Consider the following 20206-nt stretch of genomic DNA (forward strand, 5'->3'; position numbering starts at 1 on the left):
ACAAAAAGTAAGCGGCCCTAGAGGCCTGCTTATTCACATAATCTCCAAATATATCTATGGCAGACAACCTCTCTATCAAAATGATCTTTTCCTTTTGCCATGAAAGAACATGTCCACCTAAAGCCCTGGACAAACATTTTAAGAAGTAAACAATGGCTTCTCCATTGTTGCTCAACTGCCTATGGTAAATCAAGATCTTGGCACTGCCTAGATCATGAATATAATGAGCTAGGCCTGACATTTTGCAAAACCCAACCTGCTTGCTTCCACTTGATCTCTGGAGGAATGTGTCATCCTCAATTTGTAGCTGCCACATATCAAAGGATTGGAGTGAGACAATACACAACCTACAAAAACAAAGTTAAGCAGAAGTCAAAGTATTTGATTTGAAGTACCTTCTCATTTTCATCAGCAACAAGCAGTTCATCTTTCCAAAGATTTATCCCTCTCCCCTCTTGTCCAGCCTCTTCTTTAGGCTTTTCTGTGTATAGTGCTGAGAGATTCATAGCTTCCTGTGTGAGCTGGAAGGCAGCTTCATCTGGCTCTTAGAACTTTTCAGCCTCTTTGAAACAAAATGAAAGGGCCTCTACAGGATCAAACATTGTTTCCAAAGCCAGTAGTGAATGGTCATCCTCTATGCCAACCTCCTTGTCAAGCCTTGAAGCCTGGGCAATAAGGGATATGGCATAGTCCTCCCTCAAATTGAACATAAACTCTATATCATGGAGGAAAACATAATCCTTTCCACCAATCAACACACCTGGAAGCATGGGCACTGCATAGTTGCTACTCTGAACATCAAAATATTCAACTGGCTCTGCTCCCCTCAGAGTTTTTGTCCTCAGTTGAACAAGGTCAAGAGCAGCCACTTGCAGCCCCTCATCCTGAAGGTTGATATCTTCTTCTTACTCTGCCATTTCTGTGACCAAAGAAACATCCTCCTTTTCCTCTACTTCAAATGTGTCTTCTTCTTCTATTTCTTGCCCTTGTTCATCCAAAGACTCCTGACTGAAGACAATGTACATAAGAAATGCCATGCTCTCCTCCAGCACTCTGCACTTTCTGGTGTGCAAAGTACAGTTGAATTTATATTGATCAGGCAGGCTGTCAAATCTTCTGTTCACATGGTACCTCAGCCTGTCATTGGAGACAATATGATTTATATGCACAAAAACCTTTTCTCCTTCCACAATTCTTCCTACCTCTGTCAGTTCTTTGAAGGTATCCCAATAGTCTGAAAGAAATTCTTTGTGCTGCTCCAGTACAGAGCTTATTGTGAACTCCATGTTGAAAATACTGTGGTATATATGGAAGTTACTCTGAGCCTTGCATTTGGTTCCATTTGTTTTTTGATGGAAGAATCAGCACTCTGCTCCGGTCTCTTCTTTTTGCCTGTTCAAAAACTTATATACTATGAATTCTATATGCTGACATATGCAATCAGTGAATGCATTATATATCACCAGATAATTCCTTCATGACATCTCATGACTCACCTGGTGATTGCTGTGGTCTAATAATGCAGCAGAAAAGTCCAGCTTCCTCTTGAAAGGTGGGGCCTGGGAGCCAGCTGTTCCAAAACAAAAACATTTCTCATCATCAAGGAAGATTTCCACAGGGCTAAAGATAGCAAATTAATGAGGTAGAAGTGAGAACCAAATCAGACACAGGAATTTGCAGCAAAATGCGATATGGGCTATTTAGAGATATATAAACCACTCTAATTGCATTTTGTTGCAAATTCTCAAGTTCTGTTCATGTGCATGTCAAATCAAGCACTTGGTTCATCTCAGTGATTCCTGGACACTATGATCTCATATGCAAGAGAAATAATGGAATGAGTGAAACTTTTCATGAGGAATGTGTCAACAACAGGAATTTGCAGCAAAATGCGATATGGGCTGTTTAGAGAATTATAAACCACTCTCCTCGCATTTTGTTGCAAATTCTCAAGTTCTGTTCATGTGCATGTCAAATCAAGCACTTGGTTCATCTCAGTGATTCCTGGACACTATGATCTCATATGCAAGAGAAATAATGGAATGAGTGAAATTTTCATGAGGAATGTGTCAACAACAGGAATTTGCAGCAAAATGCGATATGGGCTGTTTAGAGAATTATAAACCACTCTCCTCGCATTTTGTTGCAAATTTCTAGTTTCTATTCATATCCAACTCCAATCTAATTTCTGGGTGATTTACCACATTCTTGAACAGTATAAATTGAAAATGTAACAAGAAGGATGGAGCTGAGTGAAGACATTTGGACATCAAAAATCCAATGGATGGAAGAAATATATGTTAAAAAACATTGAAACCAATCTAGAATTCTGACCTTTTTTTTCCTTTTCCATGCTGATGGAGTTGCACTGGTAAATCTCCTGCTCTTTCTCTAGCTTGAACTTTGCACTCTAGGTAACCTGAAGATCTAGCAGTAGTAGTAGTCTTCAGGCAGGTTGTTGCAGTCTGGATGGAGTGTGCTGGGTAGGAAAGGATCAAAGAGAAGGAAATGGAAGATGCGAGGGTCATGGCAGGGATGAAAGATTGGGAGGCAAGGGAGGGAAGAGTGGTTGTGGTATTGATTATGAAATCATGAATGGCACAAGTTCCAAGGCATAAAGTGTACTTTCACACGTGCCAAATTTCAAACTCCAAGAGATCTGGGTCCCATCCACACGTGTGAAAAACGACTACATTCCACACGTGTGGGATTTAGAGATGCTTTATTTCTATTTGCACTTATTTGTGGTATCCTATTTTAGACCTCTTGCCCTCCAGTCTCTGCTCTCTTGCCTCCCTACCTCCATACTCTACAACATTAGCATCCTGTCCAGCAGCACAGGTTCATCCTCAGCACAGGTTACTCATCAGCAGCACAGCACATCCACAGATAGATTCCAGGTCAGTAACAATGGGTTCTCCCCTTAGTCTCTGCAATTTTCTTGCCTACAATAGAAAAAATCCAACCTGCATGGAAATGCATAGACTCAAGTCAAGACAGAGAAATCACTATAGGAATGCAGATCTTCAAGTGCGATATTTGCATGTGAGGGTAAAATTGTACGTATGGGTTCTCCCTTCAGTCTGTGCACACTTCTTGCCTTCCATAGACTCAATCCATCCTGTATGGTTATGCAAACATCTTCAAATGACTGAAGGCATATTCCAGCATGCTGCCTCATGAATTTGCAGCAAAATGCGAGGAGAAGGCCTTAGGAATTCCAAATAGCTGAAATCACGTTTTGTTGCAAATATTGAAATATTGCTTCATCAACCCCTGTCATTCTGGTTTTGTGACTTCCATAGCTATCCATAGCTGTAATCTTCTTGCATAAACTCCATTCATACTGTATTTAGTTGGAGAGACAGAGAAATCACTGTAGGAGTGCACCAGCATGTCATTTCAAAAATTTGCAGCAAAATGCGATGTGGACCTGTTTGAAATTCCAAACTGCTCATATCGCATTTTATTGCAAATTTCTCTATATGGCTTCATCCACCCCTGTGATTGCCTTTTCTTTGTTAGAACATGTTCTCCATGTCTGTGATCTCTTTCCAATCCTTTGTATGCAGTTTTTCAGAGTGATGGCAAGAACCAAGTCAATTGCAAGGAAAGTTGGCAAAGGGCCAGGGCTTGCAGCAACAGTAGCTGGGGCAGGTACCAAGAAATTTAGTGTGCCTCCAAAGGGAAGAGCTGCACATGGCAGGAAGGGTAAGCCAATGAGCTTGCTCAAGAAAAAGGCCAAAAGATTGAATCATGGTGCAGGTGTGCTAAGGGAGATCAGGAGGCAACAGAAAGCTATAGGCTTTGCAATACCCAAAGCACCCTTTCAAAGACTGGTGAGAGAAATTTGTGACAGTTGGAACCTTGGGTTCAGGTGGAATAGAACTGCCATTCTTTCCTTACAGGAAATGGCAGAGGATTACTTGGAGAAATATTTTGAAGATGCAATGCTTGTAGCAGCGCATGCTCACAGGGTGACTTTGATGGCCAAAGACTTCAACACTTTGTCCAGAGTGAGATGGAGGTATGACAAGCTTGTTCATCCTGTGGAATGGCAGGACATCAAAATGAGAGACATATTGCTAATTCCACCTACAAGGAAGTTGAAGGTTGATGAGGTAAAGGTTGTTGAGGTAACACACTCAAAGAACACCAGAGGGAAGGCTGCTTATGAGGACTCACTGAAGCAGCAAATAAAAGAAACAAAATCTGTTATAGATGTGGAGACTGGAAAGAAGGAGCTACAGATACATAGAAGGTTGAAGGAGCTAGGCCCTGATGTAGTTGTTCATATTGAGGATGAAGTTTCAGTGAATGATTTTGACTTGACAAAACAATGCTTAGTAGCATTGGCTCATAAGAATGAGTATTGCTCAGATACTATCATTCTTGCAATGCTCTAGTAAGTGTCTATAAATTTTACATTTTTTGCAAATCAATCCTCCTTGTACCTCCTTTATAACCTACCCTAATTATTTTCTGATCCTATGTAGCATGATGAGAAGCTGGCTTCACCCCTCTGTACAGCATACAGTCCATATTGTTGATCCAGCCATTTCTTCTAAATTAAGAGATGCAAAGGAGACTCCCATGAGTATTTCCAGCTGGTTCAAACACTGCAATTTTGAAGTAATTGATGTTTTGCTACTTCCATACCATAGCAGGTATGTGGGTGACTACTTCTTTTATGATTCTTCTTTAAGATTGGGAACTCTTGTAGCCTTTGATTTTCTTATGCTTTTTTCCTTATGCAATGACCACTGGAGTTTTGTTTCTATTGACATCCAGCAGAAGCAATGCTTTCTATTCAACTCTCTAAAAAACACACACAGAGAGCTGAAATTGTAAGTGTTGTGTGTGCCTTTTGAACTTAAAACTTCATTATTTTGATATCATACTAACTAAATTATACATATTGCAGTTGTATTAGAAGGCTTTTAGATGCATTGGATCACTGTCCTCCAAATGTCTCTCTTTTGGATTCAATAGAGCCAATAAGTCTAGAGGTAAAAAGTTTATTAAATGCTATGTCTTTGAACTTATTGAATAATTTTGTTTTGTGCTGATGCTAACAGTTTCTAACATATCTTTCTAATTGTACAGACACCACAACAAAATGATTCAAGTAGCTGTGGATGGAGAGTGCTGATCAATGCAAAATATATACTTTCAAGCTACTTTGAGAAGGAACAGCCAGACCTGGTAAGGAAAAATACTTTTCATTTAGCTTGAAGATAATTCATAATGATACAAAGTGTTCTAAATTATCCTCTGCCATTGCAGATGAAAGAGGATAGCTTCAGCTCCAACTATGTACATAATTTTAGAGCTCATACAATTTGGAGGTTTTTGAGCTATGCCTCCCCCAAACCTATTGTACCAGCTACTGTGGAGCTAGGTGAAAGCTCTAAAGTACAAGAAGGTGTCATACACCTTGATCCCACAGATGAAGCACCTAATGCTGAGGACCAGAAGCCACAGGAGCAATCACATAGTGCTGAGGAGGAGCAAACACAGGAGCAAAGACCTGCTGCTGATGTTGAGGAGAAGGTGGAGAAGTAGCAAAGAGATGCTCCTGGGGCAGTGGAGGAGACAGGATGGAGCACGGACAAGATGGAGCAGCAAAGAAAAGATCCTCCAAAAAATGTAGAGCAACCTCTGGATCAAGCTGTACATAAATAGAAAATGGATGTCAGAAATATGTTCTACATATTTAGCTAAACAGTTATGTACAAAATCTTACTTGATTGAATACAAAACCTTTGTTTATGGAGTCTGTGTTATCTCAATTTTTAAATTTTCGATGTCTTTGCATTTCATTGAGCTCTCTCTTCTTTTGAGTAACTGCAAAAAAGCAATATGAATCAGAGTGGTAAATTAAACTAATAGCAATGCTTAATGAGACTAGGATAAATTAGATGGTGTACCTTTTTGTTGTTGTAGATAAATAAAAAGTCGTTTGAGATAGAACCTTCAGTCTCAAACAGAATGTCACTGCGCAATTGAGCTAGGGAGCAACATTCTCTTAATGAGATATTGACTAGCACATCACCATTCTCAACAACATCAATATCAATAAGTTTATTTTCTGCACCAAAAGACTCATCTTGATCCATTGGGACAAGCTTTGTGCCTAGCATTCGACTGCGCTTGTAACATCATTGTGGCCACTGATTACTTTACCAAATGGGCTAAAGCTAAAACAATAAAAAAGGTAGATGCTGCACGACAAGGTTCTTGTACGAGAATGTGATCACCCGATTTGGATGTCCCATTGAAATTGTGTTAGATAGAGGCACACATTTTGTTAATGATGTCATCCAAGAACTCTTGTCTAGCTTTATGGTGATCCATAGAAAGAGCACACCTCACCTCTGCTGTAATAATTGTACTTCAGTACTGAGTTGTTTTGAATGGAATATATTCCCTTTTTGTTGAAAAAAATATTCGCCACATGAGGTTTGGTGCAATCCAATGAGATGTTGTGCGTTTTCTCCTTTCTTTACTTTCAAGCTATTACCTCCATTTAGAGGTCAGGTAGTTTCATGAGTATGTGTGGGGAAGTTAGCTAGGAGTTCTGATGCATGTGTCAAGGAGCCCAACCTTGGTGTAAATTTGTTTGCCGCAGTTGCATAGAAGGTTGGACAACCTCATAAAACACTGAACTACATGTCTTCTTATCCCAACCTTTATCCAAAAATTGTGGCATGCATGCCGAATTTGTTGCTTTAACTGTGAACATTGTTTTTGAAACCTTCACTGGAAAGGTATTAAACAAGTCCACAAAAACTGTGAGAGGCATGGACAAAGAAATTTTTACTATCCTAGTGGCAATATTGGGCCTCAGAGCTTTCTGTACTTCTGTAAAAAGCTTTGCCCTATATGCCTCTGTAACACTAGAATGTGGGTGAGGCCAATCCACTGAATTCCATGCCGGCAGGTCTTGTTTTATTAATACACCATGTGTGTTAGCTTTGTCCAGCAACTGATAAAAATGATCAGTAAAAAATATACCCGATTGAGCTAGCTCTGTTGCACATCGACCTTGGTATTGTTGTTCTCCTATCGATCCATGCAGAACATCTATAAATCCCAGAATACAATCGATGTTTTGCCATGTCTCATACGATGAAGGATATAAATCTGAAATAAAACAACACAAGAATGTCAATAAGCTAAGAGAGAAAGCTTCAACTTAAAAATCCATACACCTCGTAAAGAAAAAAACCACAATAGAAAAATATACAATTAGGCGTGTGTTGCGGAAGATTTTTTGGATAGTCTTGCAAGACAAGTTCTTTATGCATGTACACGTGCTGAATCAAAACTTCTTTCACGGATATCTTCCCTTTGGTGATTTTAAAATCTCGTACTCTTCCCTTCCACGACGCCAAGAAAATGTTTTTTGTCTGGGGTCTTTTTCTTTTGCTAGGTTGCATGAGCACCCATGCTCCTTTCGAAACACTAAACCTTTCCCAAGTTCCTTCCGTTTTGACTGTACTTGAATTCTCTACCGATGAAATAGAAGAAGCAGGTCGATGGGGTAAGGATGTTTGGTATAATTCTGCCTTCGTAGTATTATCATCCACAGAGCGTCTTCCACAAGAACGGCCGTGGTTTTGGTTCACCATGGAGATTTTCTGAATCTGTAACAATAGCAAAGTAATGTAACTAAGATAACAATTTGAAGTTTCAAGAAAGAGAAAGTGGGCAGACAGACAGTTGATGAGAAACATCTTACTCTACGCCAAACAGGATCAAGGGAGCAGTTTTGTAAAAGAAAGGCTGCTGCATAATGAGGCAATGGTGTACAATGGTAGACCTTTCGCACGAAAGGCGGCACAACATTTGAAAGTTCAAAGGAAGGTGGAAGCGAGAAGGATCTTGTCAGATAAAATGTCAGTTTAGATTCTATCTTCTTGTCCAAAGATCTTCTGAGAATAAAAAACCAATCTCCACATTAATGTAGCACGCTTGTACCTACATAAAGTATTGTTTCTTTTTTCTATTTTCTCTTATTTTCGTGAATTTTCAACGTTACATTGGCCCTCTATTGATTGGTTGAGAGCTTATTTTTTCAAACCGTAAAAGGCCCCAAAATGAGCTCCCTTTTCTCCTAATGGAAAATTGGTTAGCGAAAGCCAAAACAAATGGGAAATACGTAGGTTAGTGGTATTCTCACAAAGGTAAAAGGTTACAGATCCACGTTACGCACTGCGTAGCAGTAATACTATCCTACCCAAAAAGCCTTCGAAATAGCCTAAGATATATCCGAAGCGAGAAAACCAAAGATGAATAATTGTAAAACCTTTCTAGTTGCGGGTAGACCTGGAAGTAATTCAATCAAGGATCTTACTTTAGTAATAAATGTTATAAGCTGTGAATTAGAAAACCACGAGCTTATCGTCTAGACCAAAACCAAGTCTACTTGTTGGATGAGAAGGGTATTTAAAAAAGCTACTCATCATCATCATCCGAGTCAAAGGCACACGATTGAGACCATTGAACGCATCCATTAAACTTTTGAAGGTGTAGTAGAGAGAAAAAACCATAGATAGGTTATGCATAGTCCTAGTATGTACTTTCTTTATACATTCTCAAGGATTAAGCTGATCCTTGATTTCCATCTTTGTTACTAAGGGCTCTCTTTCAACTATTGAGGCTTAAAAGTTAGATTTGCATAGTATTTTATAACTAATTTTAGTCTTTTATCGATGAAATGTGAAGTTCATTCATTTGGTCAAGTTGACGGATATTTAGTATTAGGATTAGTGGTAGTTTTTAGGTTTAGGTTTTGTCTCTTTGTGAGAGTCTTAAGTGACTTGTTTTTTGCTTTACATTCATTTAGCTTGTATAATATCACCTTTAGCATGTGATGTTATTTAAATGAGGGTCTCTTGTCAAAATGGCAATGTCTGCACTTATTTAATAATCCATTGCCTCTTTCATCTCTTTTCACTCATCTATCTTTTTTCCATATCCATTCACCTTCACTTGCTTTTTTAATTTACATCTTTCGTTTTCCTTTTACAAGTTATTGGAATGTTTTATTATAATATTAGCTAGTTTATATTTTATCTAAATAGGAACTTAGTGATCATGTCATCTTGTTGAAAGTAGGGCCATATGGTTACTTTAGTTTAGATACATCTCAAAAATACCACAATCAACAAATCTACAAACCATGATGGAATTCAACTTAGAACTCGAAGAACGAATAACTTACGACTCTCATTTAGACCATTTTAGACCATATATAGAGCAACCTTGATAGCATGTACCTCATTCGCATACTAGATAGGTAATTCCATTGCATACATTTACACATAATGCAAATTACATCCATAATAACATTACAAAAGATAGAGTCTTACTCACTTTGTTTAGTCACCATCAAATACTTTGTCATAGATATAGGTTTTTGACTTCCGGTTTTGTTTGATAAACCTAGGCGATCTAGTAATGTTTAATCTGTTACTTAGATCGTCGATTAAAAACACACAAGTTTTCTAAGAAATTCGTTGGTCACAAGATAATGCATTTTAGGACTTGTTATTAGGTCATTGTAACTTTTAGTTCCTGTGACCTTCTTCTCATTCAAATGAAGCATATGACTCATGATTCAGTACATTTAAGATATTCAGCATTTGAAATACGACATAGTGGTCCTCTTTTTGACTAAGCATATGACTCATGATTCAGTATATTTGAGATATCGAGATTTTAAAACACGACATAGTTCATTATTTTTGCCATAGTATTAAATTATGCCATGCTTTGCATTGGGATTCAATTATTAGGACGCAATAGTCTATCATAAGACAGCTTTGAGCTTGTGCATCTCTGATAATTATTTGTCTGGACTGTGGTCCTAATTTTTATACCTTGTAAACTTGAAGAATGATTTAAATTAAGTTTTCTTTTTGTTAAAGTTATTAAATTTATTAATCTATCCAAACCATTAAGTATTTCTTTTTAATATTTCATTAAAGTTATTAAATTATCTAAGCATTACGTATTTTCTTTTAACACATTGTTATTTTTTGTATGAAAAAATAACGCCATGTAAAGTTTTATGCAATCGATATTATTTAGTATGTGGGGTTTAGCAAAAAAAATTCATCTTTAAAACCTAAATGTGCAATGCAATGTATATTTATCATAAACTGATTATGTTTTCTCAATAAAGTCACTAATCAGTTATGTTTCCCAATCATATTGTCACACCATTTAAACAAATTAAATCATTTTTTAGATATCAAGATCATATTTAGATAGTAGTCAAATAATGTAATATAAAGTGTAGAGATTGTACTACTATCGATTTCCAATAGACCTAAAAAGATTCTAACAGCTATAAAATCCTCTAAAAAAGACACATAGGTAACGAGATGTTAGGTTATTACATTGTCTGGATTCATCTATTAGAATACTAAAGAAAAATATCTTTCACATGATTATAAGCATAGACTCACTGATATACTACATAGACATGGCACATGATTTGTTATTACAGTATATGTCAATGGGTAATCAAGGACATTTAGTAAATTACATTAAATTTAAGACCGATGAATATTATGAAAAGTAGAACCTTGCTTTACAATATGATATGCCACTATGAAAAGATTAATGGTTACAAGATCTACTTTATCTTTATCTTTACTTAAACACTGGGTAATTTCAACCTTTTGCTTTCGATATCAGTACAATGTCAATCTATGAGATTTGGACTTGGCATGATAAGTCAGAGCATTACTATGAATGTTGTAAGATCTTTATTTTTCAAAGTCATTCTTACTATCTTTATCTTGTTGGCAAACTTTGCAAAATATTCAACCAACATCCCTATCAACATAAACCCAATCAATAACCTTGATCTATCCCTCATCTCAAAAATCTTCCTAGCTTCTCTCTTGTGACTAGTCTCATCTGGTCCAACACTTCCATCTATCTCTATTGTCTCTAAACTTTTTTACCTTAATTATTTCATTTTCAATAAGAGTAGATATGTGTTGTGAATTAGTCTTTCTCTTTTTATTAGGTTTTGAAAATGAATGTTTTTTAGTAAATCTTTGTATATTGAATAATGTTGATCGTCCAAAACCTAACATAGCACTAGTCTCATCTGGTCCAACACTCCCATCTATCTCTACTGTCTCTAAACTTTTTTACCTTAATTATTTCATTTTCAACAAGAATAGACATGTTGTGAATTAGTCTTTCTCTTTTTTTTAGGTTTTGAAAATGAATCTTTTTTACTAAATCTTTGCATATTGAATAATGTTGATTGTCCATAACCTGACATAACATTCTTTCTTCATACAAAAATTAACAAAGCATTAAAAAAGAAATAGTTTATTCTTAGATAAATTTAAAAAGTTAATAACCTAAAAGTATAGAAAAGAACTACTTAAGGCTTTAGATAAATTAATAAATTTAATGACTTTAGCAAGAAAAAGTTGATTTAAATAATGCTTCATTTTACAAGGCATAGGTATTAGGATCGGAGTTTGGAAACAAATGATTATGAGAGACAAATATACTCAAAGTTATCTAATGATATGTTACCCTCCCTTGTCATGGAGGTTATCTACATAAGCTTAAGCTTTGCATTAGAAGTTAAATTTGTTAATTCCTAGAGTTAGAGTTTGTTCAAAGTGCCCATCATCCTTGATGTTCATGAGACCATTTTGCCTAGGTTGCCTTGACACTATAATTCGAAAGTGCCCCCATTTACCATAGGAATTATGAGCCTAGGTTCCCTAGATGTGGTTTCACATGCCCAATCCAAGATCCAATCTTGGTGCTTGCCTTGTTGAAGATTGTTAGCCAACTCAGGTCACTAAGAGGGCTTAGGCAAAAAGCCTTTCCTAAAATGGAAAATATTTGAATGGAGAAATTTCAATATTTGGCGCATTTTTTAGGAGTTGAGCCATGAGTTCAAATCCAGAGTTTATCAAAGAGTCACTAGATGTTAGCACAAAACTCTTACACCTACAATGAAGAGTCTAGGGAAGATTAGCCTATACAACTCTAGATGTAGGAAAATATAGATGCTAAAAAAGGTTGCAAAAGTAATATCAGCTCTCCATAAGTATAGCGGTACTATAGGGCGGTTGCTCGCTTGAGTTGGTTGCCCTGGTGTGAATCCGGCAGGATGTCTCTTGCTACTTGGCAACATAGGCCCCAAGGGTGGATGCTCCTTATAGAAGTGGGCCATGGGATAATGAGTGAAAGAGAAAAAAACAAGAGTGCACAAGTACTCGTGGGCAGTGTCTCCTGCTAAAGCAATCGCTTTGGATGCAAAAGAGAGAACAAACGATTTTAAAAAAGGGAGTTGGGCTATTAAAAGGCAAATTTTCTAGGATGATCTCCCTAAATTGTAATGAGTAAGATAAGAAGAAGGTAGCTTTGCTTCCTGCATCCCCAAGACAAGAGGAATTAATCGATTAGGGGGGGTAGAGAGACGTTAATTAATTGATTTTAATTTTGTAGAGCCATTAGGCAATGAGGTGATGAGGGAGATTAGTGAGAGGTAAGAAGGAGATTAAAGGAGGTAATAAGGATGAGGAGGTATATAAAGGGAGGGCATGTTTTGGTTTCTTTGGGGGAGGTTTGTCGCTCTTCGTTTTCTGAAACAACAACAAAACGAAGCCGTAATACCTTCAAATTCTGGCTATGGCTTCCTTTCAAGGTCTGGCTATGGCTTCCCAAGCTTCACATCTGGCTATGGCTCCCTTTCCACTTCTCCCTATGGCTTCCCAGTAGTTGCCATCTCTTCTTCAACGGCCTCTTCTCCCTTCAAATCCGTCCACAAAACCTTGTACCTCCGTTCTTGCCATCTTTTCTATCAATCGAAGCTGCTGCAAACGTTCGGCATTGTTGCCTTGTGCGTATCGTCTGCCTGCTGCCTTTTGCCGGAGAGAATCCATTCCCTGTCGCGCTTACTGGGAAGGAGCCAACCACGAGCGAGTTAGTTGATCCGACGTGCTGTACTGCTTTGTTGGTTTGGTTGTTCTGTGGCCGACAAAACGCGCTGTGCTGCTCGTTTATTGAAAATCTTGTTGTCTTTCTTGTCTGAAATCTTTCGGCATGCGTCAAAGTTTGGTTTGACAGCTATTTGGAAAAAGGCTTGTGCACTTTTTATTCCGCACCTAAAATCTAGGAACGTCGAGTTTGAGCTCTGCTGCCTTTTTGATTGCGCAGCGTTTTCGATCACTGGTTTTCTGAATTACACTCAAAGTCCCTTTTTCGGTGGTGTCTCAAGCTTCGATGGTCTCTCGCCTGCGTGACTCAGTTGTGTCTGGTTTGGACCACATAGTCTGAGCGAGTTAAGTCCCAATTGCTTTATTGTCGATAGCCAGCCTTGTTTTTGCTGGCCGTTCCACGGAGTGGTAATTTGGTCCATTCAATTCGGAATCGGGTCTGCTAGGATTTGCAAAGGCTGTTGCAGGCAGAGAAGAACTTTTGTTGGTGGAAGTTGTTGGGTGTGAATGCATTGACATGGTGCGGGAGGGGGGGAAGAGTTTCAGTTCCCTTATAGAGTGCTGGACACCACTATCATCGGCTTTGTTTCGGGTGACTTCTCGGAAACTCCATATCCATCTGAAGAGACGTCTTGTACAATGTCCCGCTGCTATCCATACCCGCCTCCGGGATATGAAAAGAAGGCGCAGGAGGAATTAGGGTTATCACTGAAGGTTTGTTCATTATCTGGCGAACTCTTGTTTCCCCTTTGATTTGAAGTTTCATTTTCTGTTTTGAGGCTCGGATTTATAAACTTTAACGACAGTTCATCGTTAGCTAGGTTGGGTAATGACGAGAACATAAGCGTAGCTTTACTTACTAAGTTATCCTTAGTTTATTTACAGTGGCATACAAACTCCCTTTGTTCCTTTGTTTTTCTCTTGTTATATAAAAATTTTAGTTTATAAGATTGGATATATTCTAGTCTTATGAAAAGTGGGGGGGGAAGGCGGAGGCGAATGGTGTGTGTGTATAAAATAGCTTGGACATAATGCGTCACTTCTGTCCCAGTGTATTAAGTTCCCCATTTGCAGCTGACACAGGATATTTAGTAGAATAACCACCCCTATCCTTTCATCTCTCATCTGTCTGCTGTAAGACCTTGTGGACCCCCTTCATGCTGAAGCCTGTTCAGATACAGTGCCACAATGCGAAGAGTTCTCCATGCCCTTGACTTTCGGCTCTTCTTTACAGTTATGGATGCACCCATAGTGATTTTGAAACTTCGTAACATGGTTTGTCCCATTTTAAATTCCTCTTTTATCAAAGGAAAAATAATGCAATTTGACAACACAGACCTACAAGCAATTGCATACTTTGTATACACTCTATCTCAGCTTACCCATCTATACTTATAGTCAAACACCTCTCAAAAGAAACAATTATAGAGGAAGCTGTCAATAAAAGCCTCTCTTTTGAGATCTAAAGCAGCCAGGAGAAGTCATGGAGCAGGCAAAGGGAGGAGGCGGCAGATGTTGCAGTCTCAGAGGAGTCAGTTCAGATGTGAACCAGGGACTGGTTCGAGGATGATACCTCATCTTCCTCTTGAGAGTACACTTTACCTGTTGATCATAGTGACAAGGCGAAGGATGTTACACTAGATCTTGAAGTGGGCCCTAGCTCTAGAGTCTTTGCCGTCGAAGCTTAATTTCTAGGCTCTAGCAGGTTGCAGCCTAGCTAGCTATTGAGTGCTACCTATATGTACAACAATTTGTTGTAATTCATGAACTTTGGAGATTGATCCATGGACCATCTTGCTTATTTTCAAATGGGCATTAACCTTGAATGTTGAATCTTGATTTAAATTTTAAACTATGCACTGTCTCTATGTCTCTATTGGTGTCTACTTGGTAGAGAGAATCTCTATATAATTATTTAAAAGTAACAAATTATACTATATACAATAGTTTATGTGTTTTGAGGCAAACTCCAGGAAAATTCTCCAGACGTTTCTTAACTACACTTGTGAAATGTTTCTGGTAAGACTGGGCACACACTGGAGCAGATGGATTAGAAATTGGAGCTTGGAAGAGGGAGCTATGTACAAAAAGGTTTTTCAAGATCGAGTATGAATTTACAAGGAGCAAGTAGCAGCTGTAAGTAAAGTAGAGGAGAGACCTAGAATAGAGCAAGAATGGGGTAGAGGGCAAGGAATGTGTAAACCTAGCCCGAAGGCTACAAATAGAAAGCAACAAGCTAGTTCTAGAAATCAAAATGCTGATTTTAGAATCAAAACTCTACAATAGACAATTGGTACAAGTACTCGTGAGTACTGCCTTAGGTTTTGCCAAACACAACCGAGATGAAAGCCCGTTTGTAGAACCATTGGAAAGTTTGAGTGCTATAGTGGAACTGCTTGCAAATGCAAAGCGATTTGCAAACTGTGTGTGTGTGTGGAGAGAGAGAGAGAGAGAGAGAGAGAGAGAGAGAGAGAGAGTTATTTACTTGGCAACGAATTGGGGAAGCGGAACCAGGCAGCGCTTAAAATCAGAATAGAAGAGTATGGGCAAGGGGCCACGCAGCAACAAAAGGACTGGGACACTTTTCAGAGGTGTTCGTAGAGCACTGTCTGGAAGGCAGTGCTAAAAAGCAGGTTGCTAAATAAACCAAATTGTGCACATCGTGACATGTGGCAATTTATATAAATTATGATTAGTTGAGAGTAATCTTGTGATTAAGTTGAACTAAATGACTCTTTGAAAAGAGTTTCCTCTGACCCCTCTACCCTTACAATATGTAATGTCGTTTATAAAGTCAATTGTAGAGTTGAATTCGACTTTCTAAGGCTCAAACTCTACGCTAGAGTTCTCGGAATTTAATCAAACTTCCCAAGGTGTTACTCGACATGTTTGTCTCACAGTTGACCATAACTTGGGAATATTCTTGGAGAGCCTGAAATACTTGCCAGCAATGTTTGTGTTCAACCAGGGTGCTTGTAGAAACAAGTATGTCATTTACATGGATCGTTACAAACTTGTTGAGATAATGCAGGATAATATCATTCATGAAGGTCATGAAAGGTATTGGGGCATTTTTTAACCTGAAAGGTATGACTAAGCATATAAATGTGCACGCTTTGTGCACATTTTAATGGGCATTGTTTAACCTGAAAAGTATGACAAAGCATTTAAATGTGCTTGCCACCTTCTTGTATCGGAATTTGTAGATTACTTGAGCAAAGATAAACCTTGGAAAGTGTTTGGTGTGTAGCAGTCGATCAAAGAGGTCATCAGTACGAGGTAACTGGTGAGTTTCCCTGTTAGATGTGTGCATACTTCACATTTGTTACTGGTTGAAATTACAATTATAGTAATATCTAGGTTCTGAAAATGCATTTCTCTAGTACTTGCATGTTTTAACTTTTGTGATGAACTTTTTGTGTCTGTTTTTTGAAGAAAAGTTTGAGCCTTGAAGTGGGGAATGGTGGATGATGTATAAATGAATTGGCGGGGATCCCTTATTCTTTCATCCAGTAGGACATGAAGCCAACTAGTCAGCTTTGAATTATTCGTCTATTCTATGGTCAAATATCTTGTCAAATATCTCATGGATTACCTAACTTTTTCAAGGTAGTGAAGAAAGATAAGCCCAAGCACAATGACAAGAAGAAAAAGAAGAGCAAGGACAGGGCGACCACTGATGATTTACATGGTAAGTGAATTTACCCCCTTTTCGTGCTCTCTGTCAGTCGATCTGTCTGTGTGTCTCGCCTGCCTTTCCTTCCCCTTGGCTTTTCTGTCTCTACTGTGCTTGCTTTCTGCAGCTTGGTTTAGCAAGTTAACTAAAGGTCAGGGCCATCTAGCTCAAAGGTAGCTTGTGGGGCAATCCCAGCCCTTTCTCCTTGCAACACTTTTACCTGCTGCTTGGTACTCTTATAAAAGAAGACCCACCTTAGCACAGCCTTGTGTCAGGTGAGCCACAAGGCACAGGTCACTGCTCTTTCGGCAGGTGCAGGTTCAGATCAGAGGTGTCTCGAGTCTCTCTCCTCTCTATCTGCAATTGATTGACCATGGTACCTAATGCTTTGGAAGATTATTGGAATAAGGATTGGCATTTGGGTCCACTTGCCTGTGCTGACAGACAAGGACAAGCGGTCCAATAAGATTCAGCGAACTGAACTTGTCAACAAATTGCTTTGCTCGGAGAATGGGAGTTTACCAGAGATCAAAGATGTTTCTCCTGCTGTTACATTCAACAACTCACTCCAAAGGATTGAGAGAATACAAGCAGTTGATCCTAGAAGCGAGCAGGTTTCAAACAATGTGAATAACAAGCCAGAATTGTGTATCAAGGAAAGGGATACTAATGGTAAGGTAGGTAGTATGCTTCCCTCCATTTTGGCAAGGCCTGCAGGAAACAGTGATAGTGGAGTGGTCAGTGATTCAGCCCTTTCAGCTAGACACACGTTAGAGAATGGTAAAGTCTTAAATAGGCAAAGACATCTTCAATTCATGCCCCAAACAGAACGGGAGTGGTCTGCAATTGATAATCAGGAGTGGCTGTTTCTCCACAATAACCAGCTCCGTGCAAAGCCCAAGGTAAAGTCAGAAGAGGGTGGGACTTTCCAGGTATGGTCAGAGGCAATGCTTTTGCCATATCTTGACCTATATGCTCTTCCGTATGTGGTTCCATGTTGATTAACACGTCAGAGGTGGTGCCAAAAATCTAATGTTTAATCATGGAAGATGTGTTTGTTTTGGATGTTCGTCACATTTTTCTTCTCACCTTTCCTTTGCTAAGGTTTCCAGGTCTTCAAGTATGCTCTCTTTTTTAAGTAAAAGCAGTGAATGATTAAGAAAGCACTGTTGTTTCATGCACCAAAGGATGCTTGAGTGGCTGTCACGATGGTACATCTAGAGGATTAAGCTAGGAATGATTTATTCATGCAGGTGAGAGGCAGTATGCTTTTTCAAAGTGGCTAATTTCAGTGGCCAACTTGATAGGAGTTGTGTTAATACATATCGTATGCATTTAATTTCATAAACAGATAGTGTCATTGCCTCTGCAAGGATGAATCTCTCTTTTGTTCCACTGTAATAGAGATATATTGCCAAAACTCTCTCTCTCTCTCTCTCTCTCTCTCTCTCTCAGCTTGCCAGTCAATGCTGCCCTGCCTGGACTCCCACCATAGCTTGCTCTCTCTCTCTCTGTCTCTCTCTCTCTCTCAGCTTTCCTGTCAATGCTGCCCTGCCTGGACTCCCACCATAGCTTGCTCCGCTTATTCCATCTGATTTATTTTTGGAGTTGTTGATGGGCACAATTGTTGTTTAGTGGGACACCGGTGTAGACCCCTCCCAGCCCACTGACTGGCATGATCATGTTGACAGACAGGTGAAGACTGCACGAGCTGGCAGGAGCCCTTGAGGACCTGCATGACCTATTTTTTTGGCACGATGCTTTGCCAGATGTGCAGTACATTAAAGGTAAAAGTGGCAGTCAAATCCAATGCGTGAAATTAAAAATAGTACATATAATATACACTGCAGCAAGCAGAAGGAAGAAGAGGTACAGAAGGAGTTAAGGCATGTAGGAAGGCAATGAGAGTCTCAAAGAGGATGCAGTACAAGCAGGTAGGGAGACCTCACAGCTCTTCCTTTATGGGCAGAGGACCGCTGTCTGTGCAGCTTTTACATATAGAAATTTAGAGCATGATTGCTTGAACAAAATGACAAGCAACTAGATAGCTCACAGCTGTTCTGTTAGACACAGAGGAGGACTATCATTTCAGAGAACATTGACATGGTGGGAACAAGTCAAAGGTGTTCTTGAACTCTACTCCATGACTCTATAGCTCCTCGTCTTCCATGTCCTAGTCCTTTCAAGCAAACCATCTTGGTACATGGGTTCTTTCTATGCAGCACAATCACTTATGGTACCACAATTCTTGACCATGAACATGCCCATTAACAGGTTAAACCTCGAATCACCTTCTCATTGATTGTGCAAATGTCGAGGTCATCATTGATGTGATAGACGACCATCTAGTTGTCCTCAACAATTGAAGATTACTTGGATCAGCAAAGAACTTGCCTTTGGGGTTCTTTGTTCCAATCCATCTTCAAGTTGGCACCATTTTTTGATCCCAAGTCACGTGAAAGGCCCCCCATTCTAGAATAGCCTCTTGATCACTTGCATTAATCGTTTACTCGAATTGTCATGGTCCTTGTCCAAACTCAAACTTGACGAAGTCCTTGCAATAAGTGTTGAAAGCCTTTGCAATGAGAACTATTTGTTGATATAGATGGTTTTCACCATCTATTCTTTCACCAAATGTTCATGTCAACCCTACCACCAAAAAATGTTGTGCAATGAGATCCCTATGGTTGCTTCACATGGATCCCAATTGGTAGGAATCCATCCAGCTATATTTGAATAATAATTTCACCACCTTATCTCTCATGAATATGACATGATTCTCCTTTGATCCTTTGGATCCCAAGTCACGCAAAAGGCCCTCATTCTAGAGAAGCCTCTTGATCACTCGCATTAATCGTTATCTATAGACATGGTACTTGTCCCAAACTCAAAGTTGTCAAAGTCCTTGCAATAAGCACTGAAAGCCTTCGCAATGAGAACTAATTTGTTGATATAGATGGTTTTCACGGTCTATTCTTTCACCAAATGTACACGTCAACCCCAAAGTAATCCATTGAAGACTCCAATATTATTCTAAAGTAATATATCTATCTTTACTTTGTATAAAAGATGTCCTTATCCTCTTAGCGTAACCAAATAGTTTGGACTACTACTTGGTTGAATCATTCAAGTGATTTTCAAGCATGACTACTCAATAGTTTTTTTTTTGCATTGAACTTGCTCTCCAAAGCCTTTCATGCATCAACTATTGACTTATATCAAATAGTTAGCATCTCTATGTCTTTGACATTGAAGTTGATTTGGAGGTAAGACTTCAAGTAAAGAAGCAATATAGGGTTTAGGAATTGCTTAGGATACAATATAGTAATCAAAAGGGTTTTAACAATGACAAGTTTTATGCAATAGAAGGTGGGTCAAACAATTATATAAATTGTTGCCTCCTTGTGTGCTTGCAGAGGTTGGTGCTTTAAAGGACAAACCTTATCCCCGAACTAGGACCCTTGTAGATTTTCTAGGAGGGTGCTATATTTTTTTATATGATCCCTACAAAAGCTCATTGCATATCATGTTTGAGTGG

General features: G+C 38.8%; 1 protein-coding gene across 1 annotated transcript; it reads left to right on the forward strand.

Annotated features, from left to right (window-relative positions):
* Positions 1–12624: 12624 nt before the first annotated feature.
* LOC147880609 (uncharacterized) lies at positions 12625–17670 on the forward strand. Its single transcript, XM_087370853.1, has 3 exons — positions 12625–13706; positions 16602–16683; positions 17113–17670. The coding sequence occupies exons 1-3, from the start codon at positions 13632–13634 to the stop codon at positions 17667–17669; spliced, it is 714 nt and encodes a 237-aa protein (XP_087226979.1). The 5' UTR covers positions 12625–13631; the 3' UTR covers position 17670.
* The last annotated feature ends 2536 nt before the right edge of the window (positions 17671–20206 follow it).

This window comes from Dipteris shenzhenensis, chromosome 32 (genome assembly GCF_047967505.1).
Source record: "Dipteris shenzhenensis isolate YYH24624 ecotype China chromosome 32, Dip_SZ_1.0, whole genome shotgun sequence".
Taxonomy (NCBI): domain Eukaryota; kingdom Viridiplantae; phylum Streptophyta; class Polypodiopsida; order Gleicheniales; family Dipteridaceae; genus Dipteris; species Dipteris shenzhenensis.